This window comes from Anolis carolinensis, chromosome 1, assembly GCF_035594765.1.
Source record: "Anolis carolinensis isolate JA03-04 chromosome 1, rAnoCar3.1.pri, whole genome shotgun sequence".
Taxonomy (NCBI): domain Eukaryota; kingdom Metazoa; phylum Chordata; class Lepidosauria; order Squamata; family Dactyloidae; genus Anolis; species Anolis carolinensis.
In genome coordinates, this window is record NC_085841.1 from 360,713,898 (window position 1) to 360,726,693 (window position 12,796).

At 44.6% G+C, this 12,796-nt stretch overlaps 1 protein-coding gene across 5 annotated transcripts in view; it reads right to left on the reverse strand.

Moving 5' to 3' along the window:
- slc35f4 (solute carrier family 35 member F4) overlaps positions 1-12,796 on the reverse strand; it is a 227,834-nt gene that overhangs the window by 45,030 nt on the left and 170,008 nt on the right. Inside the window, exon 1 of one of the 5 annotated variants that reach the window (XM_003225789.4) lies at positions 1,932-2,616. The exons of 3 other annotated variants lie outside the window; for them this stretch is intronic. In XM_003225789.4, coding sequence (XP_003225837.2) covers positions 1,932-2,007 — 76 coding nt within the window. In that variant the 5' untranslated portion in view covers positions 2,008-2,616. Of the gene's footprint in view, positions 1-1,931; positions 2,617-12,796 lie in introns of those variants that run through there. One more of the 5 variants, XM_008118350.3, reaches the window with a different exon arrangement.

Sequence of the window (12,796 nt, forward strand, 5' to 3'; positions counted from 1 at the left end):
CACCCAGTGCAACCCTTGCCATACAGAAATACACAATTAAAGCACTCCTGACAGATGGCCATCCAGACTTTGCTTAAAAACCTCCAACAAGGGAGATTCTGCTACACTCCCAGGCAGCATATTCCACTGCCAAACAGCTCTAACCTTCAGGAAGTTCTTCCTAATGTTTAGGTGGAATTTCTTTTAGTCCAATTTGAACCCATTGCTCCATATCCTAGATCCTGGGTCTCCAGGCTACAGCCTTGACAGTTGCTCAGTCAAAGGACAACCCAAATGCCAAGCAAAAGATTTTGGTGTTGTCAAAGGCTTTCATGGCCGGGATCACAGGGTTGTTGTATGTTTTCCGGGTTGTATGGCCATGTTCCAGAAGTATTCTGGACCACCAAATGCAGCATCGCACAAACACAAGTCAAAGAACATGAAAGGCACTGCAGACTAACTCAACCAGAGAAGTCAGCCATAGCAGAACTCTTGATGAACCAACCTGGACACAGTATATTATTTGAGAACACAGAAATGCTCGACCACTCCAACAACTATCATGTCAGACTACACAGAGAAGCCATTGAAATCCACAAGCATGTGGACAACTTCAACAGAAAGGAGGAAACCATGAAAATGAACACAATCTGGCTACCAGTATTTTAAAAAACTCTAAAATTAGGACAGTAAATAAGAAGCAACACTCTGAAAACAGAGGAGTTCCAGACATGAATCAAACGGGGGCAGCTAACGACTCTGAACAAAGGATGCCCCCAGGCAGGGAGAAGCCAGAAGATGAAGCTATTCAATGCTAATTAAGGTGATTAATTACAACATTCAACTGACAAGAGTTCTTCTCTCACCCCGGACTTTCCACAGATATATAAACCTTCCTTGCTTAGTTTCTCCATACCTCACAACCTCTGCCTGCCATAGATGTGGGCAAAACGTCAGGAGAGAATACTTCTGGAACATGGCCATACAGCCCAGAAAACATACAACAACCCTGTGATCCCGACCATAAAAGCCTTCGACAACACATCAGAAAGTTCTTCCTAATGTTTAGGTGGAATCTCTTTTCCTCCAGTTTGAACCCATTGCTCCATATCCAAGATCCTTGACAATTGCTCAGTCAAAGGATAACCCAAATGCCAAGCAAAAGGTTTTTCCACATCCTCCTCCTCCTCCACCACCACCATCATCAGAGAAATACAAAGCTTACTGGTAATAATGATGGATGGAGGAGAAGCAACGTGCTAACATCAGGATACACCTTAGGTGACCCCCAGATTGTGCCCAGGTTGCAAGGTGAACACAATTAAAAAGCCTACACCTGACTTCACATTCCAGATCGTGCGGAAGTCACGCAGATATGCTGTCTTAGGAAAACATCCCTCTCCCTGCAACACAATAGTCTTTATTTTGCTGTTTTAACCCCTGAGCTCTTCAGGATAGACAGGTAATCTTTGCAGCGTGCCACGAGATAATACAGCCTTTCAAACCAGGACACACAGAGAGAGAATAAATGACTTTGCAGACCAAGGAGATCAGGCGATGATAAGATCCCGGTCAAAAAGAGATGGCTCTGCATGACACCGGCAAACCAAAATTAGAGAGATGAACAACTTTTCTCCTCCTCATCTTAGTCTCCTTTTCTTCCCTCCCTCTCCCCTTCTCTACAAAAGCAATTATTCGGTACCAGGTAAAAGCCAGACATTTTGAGACTGCAAAGGTAAACAAAAGAAATAAAAAGTCTCTGAAACACAGCCAATGCCTTTAAACCAAATGACCATTTTGGTAACCTAGGAATGGAGCGCTCCCCTTCCCTACCCCTCTCTTTTTTTTGACATTGTAATTATAGTTTCAGGACAAAATAGAATAAGATGGAAGGCAATTCCTTTCCCGAGGGAAGAAGACACACAGGAGGAGGGAAAGAAAAAGACATTTACCGTCTGATCTGGGTGAATTTAATGTGGAAAGACAGAGCGGTTCTACCGGTGCCACTCTCGCGGTGTGCTTCTTCATTCTCCGGGATTGTTCGCCCTGCGATGTTACAATCCCTCCGGCGCCTTTTGCCTCCACATTGTTTCCGGTGCCCCCCTTTTCTTCCCTTTCCTCTCCCCCCAAAAAACACCACCGGCTCCCTCTCTATTGCTCTGTCTAAAGACAAGATGCTGTGCGGAAGATGCCGCAGCCAGCTAGGAGGACCGTTCCCCGGTTTCCCCGGGAAACCATTTGCAAACAAGGCTTGACCTCAAAGGCAACCCTTCAGCCGCGGCCCAAAACAGCCGGCCCAGCGGTTCAGGAGGCGAGACCCTAAAGGGATCTCCTCTTATCCGTCTCCGCAGGGTGCCCGAGCTACCAACTTCCGAAAGATGGAATAAGCCCATTCCAAATCAGAGCAGCCGGTTTGCACAAAATAGCATCCTTCCTAGCCTGCCCACGAATCAGAGAAGGAGGACAGGCAATTTGCTGGGGCTTCGTGCTAAGAAAGCGGATGAGAGGAGACGGCAGCTCCCAAACTTGACAACCTGCTCTCCTTTCAAGGTCTAATTTTTGAGGTTTGGAGGACAAAATCTCTCGGCTCAGGCGAGCACAGGCAGCCTTTCCCCATCACCTTCCACGTCTTTCAAACCTCAGGCCCCATCATAGAACCATCATGATGAAAGATACCCATCCAATCCAACCTTCTTTCATGCAGGAAAATACAGTCAAAGCACTCCTGACAGATGGCCACTCAGCCTCTGCTTAAAAACATCCAGACAAGGAGACTCTAACACCCCAACTTGTGGATGGAAAAGCTAGATAACATTATCCCTAGTGAGACCACTGAGGACGCTTTTACACTGCCATATAAAAAACAAATTATCTACTTTGAACTGGATTATCTGGCAGTGTAGACACATATAATAATGTGGATTATCTGCTTTGATAATCCAGATTGTATGGCAGTGTAGAAGGGGCCTAAGACTTACTCACCCAAAGCCTTCTTCACCACATTAGGAAAATTATAAGTAAATTGAGACATCATAATGAAGTAAATAAAGGCCAACATTTTACAGCAAAGGTGCACAATGCAACCTGACATGCACAGAATAATTGCAAGCACAGTAGAGTCTCATTTATCCAACATTAAGTCCAGTCGTGTCCGACTCTGGGGGTTGGTGCTCATCTCCATTTCTAAGCTGAAGAGCCGACGTTGTCCATGGACACCTCCAAGGTCATGTGGCCAGCATGACTGCATGGAATGCCGTTACCTTCCCGCCGGAGCGGTACCTATTGATCTACTCACATTTGCATATTTTCGAACTGTTAGGTTGGCAGAAGCTGGAGCTAACAGTGGGCGCTCACTCAGCTCCCTGGGTTTGAACCTGGGACCTTTCGGTCTGCAAGTTCCGAAGCTCAGCGCTTTAACACACTGAGCCACCAGAGGCTCATCTGGCAGTGTAGTCAGACACATTTAATAATGTGGATTATCTGCTTTGATAATCCAGATCATATGGCAGTGTAGAAGGGACCTGAGACTTACTCACCCAAAGCCTTTTTCACCACAATGAGAGGGTAGCAACAGGAAAATTATAAGTAAATTGAGACATCATCATGAAGGCCAACATTTTACAGCAAAGGTGCACAATGCAACCTGACATGCACAGAATAATTGCAAGCACAGTAGAGTCTCATTTATCCAACATAAACAGGCAGGCAGAACGTTTAGTTTAAGGTTTTCCCCTGACATTAAGTCCAGTCGTGTCCAACTCCTGGGGTTGGGGCTCATCTCCATTTCTAAGCCAGAGAGCCGGAGTTGTCCGTAGACACCTCCAAGGTCATGTGGCCAGCATGACTACATGGAATGCCGTTACCTTCCTGCCAGAGCGGTACCTATTGATCTACTCACATTTGCATGTTTTCGAACTGCTAGGTTGGCAGAAGCTGGAGCTAACAGCGGGTGCTCACTCAGCTCCCCGGATTCAAACCTACAAACTTTCAGTCTTCAAGTTCAGCAGCTCAGTGCTTTAACATGTTGGATAATAAGGAGGGATTAAGGAAAAGCCTATTAAATGTCAAATTACATTATGATTTTACAAATTAAGCACCAAAACATCATGTTTTACAACAAGTCTGCCACTTCTTTGGGAGTGTGGCTGCACTTGTATTGTTGTTGGGAATGTTGGCCTGCTGCGCGTTGCTGCCTAGAGAAACAGCTATGGATCCGGATAGGAGGCAGACTGCGTTGGATAAGAAGGTTGGATGAGTGAGACTCTACTGTATTGCATTTTCGCAAACTACAACACTACACAATCGAATGTTCAAACAAATGTGATATGCATAGTTTAAAACTTGCAGTGCACATTAACACACATGCAACAGAGAATGCACATCTGCTGATGGAAGGACACCCCATGTTCAGCACTGCCACTTTTCTATGCAGACATTATGCCATGGCCAAAAAAAAGTACAGCCTTGTGTTTATGGGATGCTACACATCCCAAGCCACTAACACAGGTCATGAATAGCTGAAGTGACTTAGCAGTTCGAGTGCTGGACCAGGGTTCAAATCCCTGCACAACTATGGAATCTCACCGAGGTTGGATTGACACTGCTATACAATTCAGGTCAATGCAGTTAATCTGCATTCTGAAACTGCATTATATGGCAGTGTAGATACAGCCTGAGCGACCATGGCAAGTCACATTCTCTCAGCTTCCGAAGAAGGCATTGCAATGAAAACACTGTAAACTCAATGTGTTGTCGAAGGCTTTCATGGCCGGGATCACAGGGTTGTTGTATGTTTTCCAGGCTGTATGGCCATGGTCTAGAAGTATTCTCTCCTGACGTTTCGCCCACATCTATGGCAGGCATCCTCAGAGGTTGTGAGGTATGGAGAAACTAAACAAGGATGGTTTATATATCTGTGGAAAGTCCAGGGTGAGAGAAAAACTTTTATCAGTTGGAGACCAGTGTGAATGTTGTAAATAAGAACAGTAAATAAGAACAGTAAATAAGAAGCAACACTCTGAAAACAGAGGAGTTCCAGACATGGGAACCAGGGGCAGCTAACGACTCTGAACAAAGGATGCCCCCAGGCAGGAAGAAGTCAGGAGATGAAGCTATTCAGTGCTAATTAAGGTGATTAACTACCTTCCTGTCGGAGCGGTACCTATTGATCTACTCACATTTGCATGTTTTTGAACTGCTAAGTTGGCAGAAGCTGGGGCTAACAGCGGGCGCTCACTCAGCTCCCCGAATTCAAACCTGTGAACTTTCCGTCCACAAGTTCAGCAGCTCGGCGCTTTAACACACTGCATCACCAGGGGCTCCTGAGAGTCATCTTAAGGTTGCCATAAAATGGGATTAACTTCATGTCACACAACAACAACAACAACAACAACAACCTATTAACATGATTCTCGTTGCAAATGTTCTTGGTTGAAAAAGGACTTTCCTATGAAATTGTGTTTCTGACAAGTCCCAGAACTCCCCTGATACTCTCTTATCATCTTGAATGCAGAAGTGCACTTGATGCTAATTCTACTGCCTTTCAAGATCCATCCATTCTTCGTCACAAGCGTTTCTTAAGTAGTCAAAATATCCAACTTTTTGCTCCTTACATTCAGATTATTGTATTTTTCATTGGTTGTGTTGAGTGCTGTAAAACTTTGTAACAGGATTATGATAAACAGCAACGTATATATAAATATCTAAATAGCAGCTCTTGTCAGTTTTCAAGAAGGTTGGCTTTTCAAACAAAGTGCCTATAAGCGGAGCTTGGAAAAATAGCTTTATGATATGTCCCCTCGAGGAGATAGGGCTGCCTATAAATAAATTATTATTATTATTATTATTATTATTATTATTATTATTATTATTATTATTATTATTTGAAACACAACAAGATTAGTACACAGCAAACAAAATCACTGTATTGGATCCCATGTCGGACAGTTTCCAAGTGTCTAGGACTATGTGATATATCAATAAATAATGCATGCAGATCCGAACAGGGTGGCCTTTTGCAGCTGACAGGTGGTAATTTTGTTGGTGTCAATTGTTTTTAAGTACTTGCCAAGGTTTTTAGGCACTGCACCCAGTGTGCCAATCACCACTGGGACCACTTCGACTGGCTTGTGCCAGAGTCTTTGCAGTTCAATCTTTAAATCCTCATATCTTGACAGCTTTTCCAGTTGCATCATCATCATCATCATCATCATCATTGTTTTTATTATTATTATTTATAGTCAGCCAGATCTAGAGATTCTTAGAGGGAACATTTCAGTCAAATCCTTGAATAATCTGGAATTGTGGAGGCTCAACTGCAATCCATTTCAATTGATATCTCAAGCCTTGACACTGTGAGTTGCTAGCACAGTTTTAGAAAAGTAACTTTAGTCCAATTTCTCAAAACAAGAACTTCAAAACTCAGACAAAAAAATGTACACATATTTCTAATAATGAGTTAAATTACAAAACAAGTTCCTGTTGACTCCAAAACAGGACTTCTCTTCGTATTTTGTGACAACTATGAAACATTCAATCATAAGAATTAGATTTTTTTTCCACCTGCAAAACTGATAAGAGCTCAGAATTTGGGAGAACAAATGGAGAACAAATGGAAATGCTCCAGGAGTTTGGTGTGATGTCTGTAGACCGTCCACATTTCGCAGGCCTAGAGCAGGGTTGGGAGGACAATGGCTTTATAAACAAGCATCTTGGTCTCTCTACAGATGCCCTGATCCTCAAACACTCTCTGCTTCATTCGGAAAAATGCTGCACTCGCAGAGCTCAGGCAGTGTTGTATTTCAGTGTCGATGTTGACTTTTGTGGAGAGGTGGCTGCCAAGGTAACGGAAATGGTCAACGTTTTCTAACGTTACACCGTTAAGCTGTATTCCTGGCATTGCAGAGGGATTAGCTGGTGCCTGTTGGAAGAGCACTTTGGTTGTCTCGATGTTCAATGAGAAGCCGAGCTTCTCGTATGCTTCTGCAAAGGTGTTTAGAGTGGCTTGTAGGTCTTCTTCTGAGTGCGCACTGACTACATTGTCATTGGCATATTGTTATCGGCATGTATCCTAAGGACCATCCTCTCTATATGCTCCCCAACCCACAAGTTGTGATGTTCTGTTTGAAGTTCTTTTGCCAAATGGTGGGAGAAGATAGCAATCAGCACCTTTTTAGTTATAAAGGTTATGAAGCCGCTGGGAGAGATCATCCGGAGTTTCGGGGTGAGGTGTCATCTGTACGCAGATGATGTCCAGCTCTGTCACTCTTTCCCATCTGTCACTAAGGAGGCTGTTCAGGTCCTGGACCGGTGTCTGGCCGCTGTATCGGACTGGATGAGGGCGAACACATTGAAACTTAATCCAGACAAGACAGAGGTCCTCCTGGTCAGTCGCAAGGCTGAACAGGGAATAGGGTTACAGCCTGTGCTGGACGGGGTCGCACTCCCCCTGAAGACACAGGTTCGCAGTCTGGGGGTCCTCCTGGACTCATCGCTGAGCCTGGAGCCCCAGGTCTCGGCAGTGGCCAGGGGAGCCTTCGCACAACTAAGACTTGTGCCCCAGCTGCGCCCGTTCCTTGGGAGGTCTGACTTGGCCACGGTGGTCCATGCTCTGGTTACATCCCATTTGGACTACTGCAACGCTCTCTACGTGGGGTTGCCTCTGAAGACGGCCCGGAAGCTCCAACTAGTACAACGGGCGGCAGCCAGACTAATAACTGGGGCGGCTTACAGGGAGCGTACCACCCCCTTGTTAAGCCAGCTCCACTGGCTGCCGATATGCTACTGAGCCCAATTCAAAGTGCTGGTTCTGGCCCAATCTACTTGTCCGAACGTATCTCCTCCTATGAGCCAGGAAGATCCCTGAGGTCATCTGGAGAGGCCCTGCTCTCAGTCCCGCCTGCCTCACAGGCGCGGCTGGTGGGAACGAGGGACAGGGCCTTCTCGGTGGTGGCTCCCCGGCTATGGAACACCCTCCCCAGAGATATACGGCAAGCCCCAACCCTTTTGAGTTTTAGAAAAGCCTTAAAAACATGGCTTTGTGCCCAGGCTTTTAATGAATAAATGATAAAGACGACTCAGATTGTTATATGGATAAAGTTGGAGGATATTGGACGAACGGATTTTAAACACATGTTTTATGTTTTATATTTTATACTATATTTAATTGGTTGTATTTTTATATGTTGTTGTTTTTAATGATGTATCAGCATCGAATTGTTGCCAATTGTACGCCGCCCTGAGTCCCTCCGGGTGAGAAGGGCGGGATAGAAATATTTGAAATAAATAAATAAAATAACGTGCATCTACACTGTGGAATGAATACAGTATGACACCACTTTAACTGCCACTGCCACCGCATTGCAGAGAGATTAGTTGATGATAGAGCCTCCACAAAAGATGACATTGATGCTGAAATACAGCATCACTAAGCTCTGCGAGTGAAGCATTATTCTGAAAGAAGCAGAGAGTGTTTGAGAATTGAGACATTCATAGGGATACTAAAATGCTTGTTTATAAAGCTATTGTCCTCCCAACCCTGTTATATGCCTGCAAAACATTGACTTGATTGTACAAACATCACTTTTGACTTCTGGAAAGATCCCACCAGTGTTGATTCTTAAAAATCCTGCAAATCTCTTGGGAAAAGAGGTAGACAAATGTGAGTTGTGCTGGAAGAAGCAAAGCCCACCAGCATTGAAGCCATGATATTCCACGATCAACTCCACTGGACTGAAGGCCACATGGTCAGAATGCCCGATCACCAATTCCCAAAGCAGTTACTATACTCTCAACTCAAGAATGGAAAATGGAATGTTGGTGGGCAAGAAAAGAGATTTAAAGATGGGCTTAAAGCTAACATTAAAAAATATGGCACAAACACTGAGAGAGAACCGAGAAATCCTCTCCCTTAAGCATTTTCCATTGTCAGCTGTGACCAACAGTGCTGTGGATTTTGAAGAAGCACAAATAGAGAGACAAAGGGAGAAACATGACAAAAGGAAGAAAGTACATCAAGCCTTGTTGGGACCACCTTCCATTTGGAAATCCATGTCCTCCTGGTGAAAGACCACGTGGATCCAGAATAGGTCTCTACAGCCACTTATGGACTTACTGCCAAGACTCTACCCTTGCAAGATAATCAGGCCCCTTCTACACTGTCCTTATATCCCAGGATCTGATTCCAGGTTATTTGCTTTGAACTGGATTATATGAGTCTCCATTGCCATATAACATGGGATAAGAAGATAATCTGAGATCAGATCCTGTGATATAAGAACAGTGTAGAAGGGGTCCCAAACTCGGCCACAAGTGATTGCCTATTATGATTGCCACAGCTCCATTTTAAGGAATTGTGGGAGTTGTAGTTTTACCAGGTCTTTAGCCTTCTCTACCAAACAGTGATCATCAAACTGCAACTTCCAGGATTCCGTAGTTGAAATGGTATCAATCAGCATTCATTCTACAGCGTAGATGCACTTGTAATTGCCAGCATTCCAATATGATTTTTATAAAGAGGACCATGATGGCCTGATCATTGCACATCTACTCCAGGGTTATCAACTGCAATACCCAACAACCAACATAGAGAACTAATGCTGTGTGCTGCAGTTCAAACACATTTGGATGACTGCTTTGGTCAGACCTCACCTGGAATAATCCTGTGCCCAGGTCTGGGCACCAAGAAGGATATGGGCAAGCTGGAACCAGTCAAGGGACAGGAAACCATGAATTGCTCTGAAAGTCAGCTTTGGGAACTAGGTATTTTTGGTTTGGAGAAAAGAAGATAGAGAGATGACACAATAGCCATGGGTAAATACTTGAAAGGGTGTCACCTTGAGGAAGGGGCAAGTTTGTTTTCTGCTGCTCCAGAGACTGCTATGAAGCAATGGATTCAGACTTCAGGAAAAGAGATTCCACCTAAATGTTTGGAAGAACTTCATGATGGTAAGAGAGTGACATAGCTTAGAGCAGCATTTCTCAACTTGGGGGTCGGGACCCCTGGGGGTCGCAAGGTGCTTCAGAGGCATCATTGAAGACCACCAGAAAATACATATTTCTAATGGTCTTAGGTGACCCCTCTGGCAGAGAAGGCTGATGATCTCTCTGCTTGTCCTTTGGCCCAATTCTATCATTGGTGGGGTTCAAGGGGCTCTTTGATTGTAGGTTAACTGTAAATCCCAGAAACTACAATTTCGAAATGTTGAAGTCTATTTCATAGAATCATAGAATAGTAGAGTTGGAAGAGACCACATGGGCCATCCAGTCCAACCCCCTGCTAAGAAGCAGGAAATCGCATTCAAAGCACCCCCGACAGATGGCCATCCAGCCTCTGCTTAAAAGCCTCCAAAGAAGGAGCCTCCACCACGGCCCCGGGGAGAGAGTTCCACTGTCGAACAGCTCTCACAGTGAGGAAGTTCTTCCTGATGTTCAGGTGGAATCTCCTTTCCTGTAGTTTGAAGCCATTGTTCTGTGTCCTAGTCTGCAGGGCAGCAGAAAACAAGCTTGCTCCCTCCTCCCTATGACTTCCCTTCACGTATCTGTACATGGCTATCATGTCTCCTCTCAGCCTTCTCTTCTGCAGGCTAAACATGCCAAGCTCTTTAAGCCGCTCCTCATAGGGCTTGTTCTCCAGACCCTTAATCATTTTAGTCGCCCTCCTCTGGACGCTTTCCAGCTTGTCAACATCTCCCTTCAACTGTGGTGCCCAGAATTGGACACAGTATTCCAGGTGTGGTCTGACCAAGGCAGAATAGAGGGGGAGCAGGACTTCCCTGGATCTAGACGCTATTCCCCTATTGATGCAGGCCAGAATCCCATTGGCTTTTTTAGCAGCCGCATCACATTGTTGGCTCATGTTTAACTTGTTGTCCACGAGGACTCCAAGGTCTTTTTCGCACACACTGCTGTCAAGCCAGGCGTCCCCCATTCTGTATCTTTGATTTCCATTTTTTCTGCCGAAGTGAAGTATCTTGCATTTGTCCCTGTTAAACTTCATTTTGTTAGTTTTGGCCCATCTCTCTAGTCTGTCAAGATCGTTTTGAATTCTGCTCCTGTCTTCTGGAGTGTTAGCTATCCCTCCCAATTTTCCCCAAACTGCACCAGTGTTCACATTTGGGCATATTGAGTATTTGTGCCAAGTTTGATCCAGATCCATCATTGTTTGGAGACCACAGTGCTCTCTGGATGTAAGTAAACTACAACTCCAAAACTCAAGGTCAATGCCCACTAAACCCTTCCAGTATTTTCTGTTGGCCATGGGAGTTCTGTGTGCTAAGTTTGGTTCAACAGTTCAACAGTCAATTCAGGAGAATAAGGCAGTTTTCCCTTTTTCTGTCTTGGCACCAATTTGCTTCGTTTGAGTTAAAGGAACCACCGTAGTCAGGACCAGTGAATTAAGGCATTATGTCCTATCATTTGTGGATTAATAACGATTTACGATCTGGTTTTGTCTGTTGTTCCTCCTTTTTCGCTTTACTCTTCCAAACCAGTGTGTCACCAAAGCTCTGTCTGCTTTGCGCTAATTAAAAAACATAAAATATAAAGAGGCATCTCACAACAATAAAACAAGTCAGCTAAAAACAAGATAAAATTGCCAGCCGCACACAATAAAAGCCAAAGCAGGGATAAAACAATGCCAACGTTTAAAAGCACTTGTAAAGAAGTGGTTCCTGGAATGACTGGAAAAAATAACAAGCTCTTCTTCACCTGATGCTGAAAAGCTGATAAATGTACTCTATTGTTAAGCGTAATTACAAAGGAAAAAAAAAAAGGCAAGATATACCGTTTAAAAATTCATTGCTCATTTAGCTGCCTTACGAAAATGCCTGGTATTGAAAACTAAGACTGCAATGCTGGCAGCAAGTGCACATTTGTTGTTATATTTTTATGTTCAATCATTTTGCATGTTTATTTTTTTTCCTTGGTGGCGAAATGCTTGCTTCCTGTTGAAAGCGGTGGGTCCCAATCGAGGGTCCCTGTATGTCATTAGACTACAAATCTCAGCATCTTCGGGCACTTAGAATAATAAAGTCGGAAGAGTCCTCATGGGTCATCCAGCCCAACCCCATTTTGCCAAGAAGAAGGAAAATTACATTCAAAGCACCCCCGACAGATGGCCATCCAGCCTCTGTTTAAAAGCCTCCAAAGAAGGAGCCTCCACCACACTGCGTGGCAGAGAGTTCCACTGCTGAACAGCTCTCATAGTGAGGAAGTTCTTCCTAATGTTCAGGAGGAATCTCCTTTGCTGAAATGTGAAGCCGTTGTTCCGCGTCCTAGTCTCCAGGGCAGCAGAAAACAAGCTTGCTCCGTCCTCTCTATGACTTCCCCTCACATGTGTATACATGGCCCTCATCATGTCTCCTCTCAGCCTTCTCTTCTGCAGGCTAAACATGCCCAGCTCTTTAAGCCGCTCCTCATAGGGCTTGTTCTCCAGGCCCTTGATCCTTTGAGTCTCCCTCCGCTGGACAACTTCCAGCTTGTCAACGTCTCCTTTAAATTACGGTGCCCAGAATTGGACACAGTGTGAGCCCAGGTGTCGTTTGGCCAAAACAGAATAGAGGGGTAGCATGACTTCCCTGGATCTAGACTCTATACTCCTATTTATGCAGGCCAAAATCCCATTGGCTTTTTAAGCTGCCGCATGACATTGTTGGCTCATGTTTAACTTGTCCATGAGGACTCCAAGATCTTTTCCACACGTACTGCTATCGAGCCAGGCATCCCCCATTTTGTATCTTTGCATTTCATTTTCTGGCTGTTGGTGGTGGGTGTTGTAGTACAACAAAACTTGACATTCCAGGTTTTGGAAAGCAAGCTT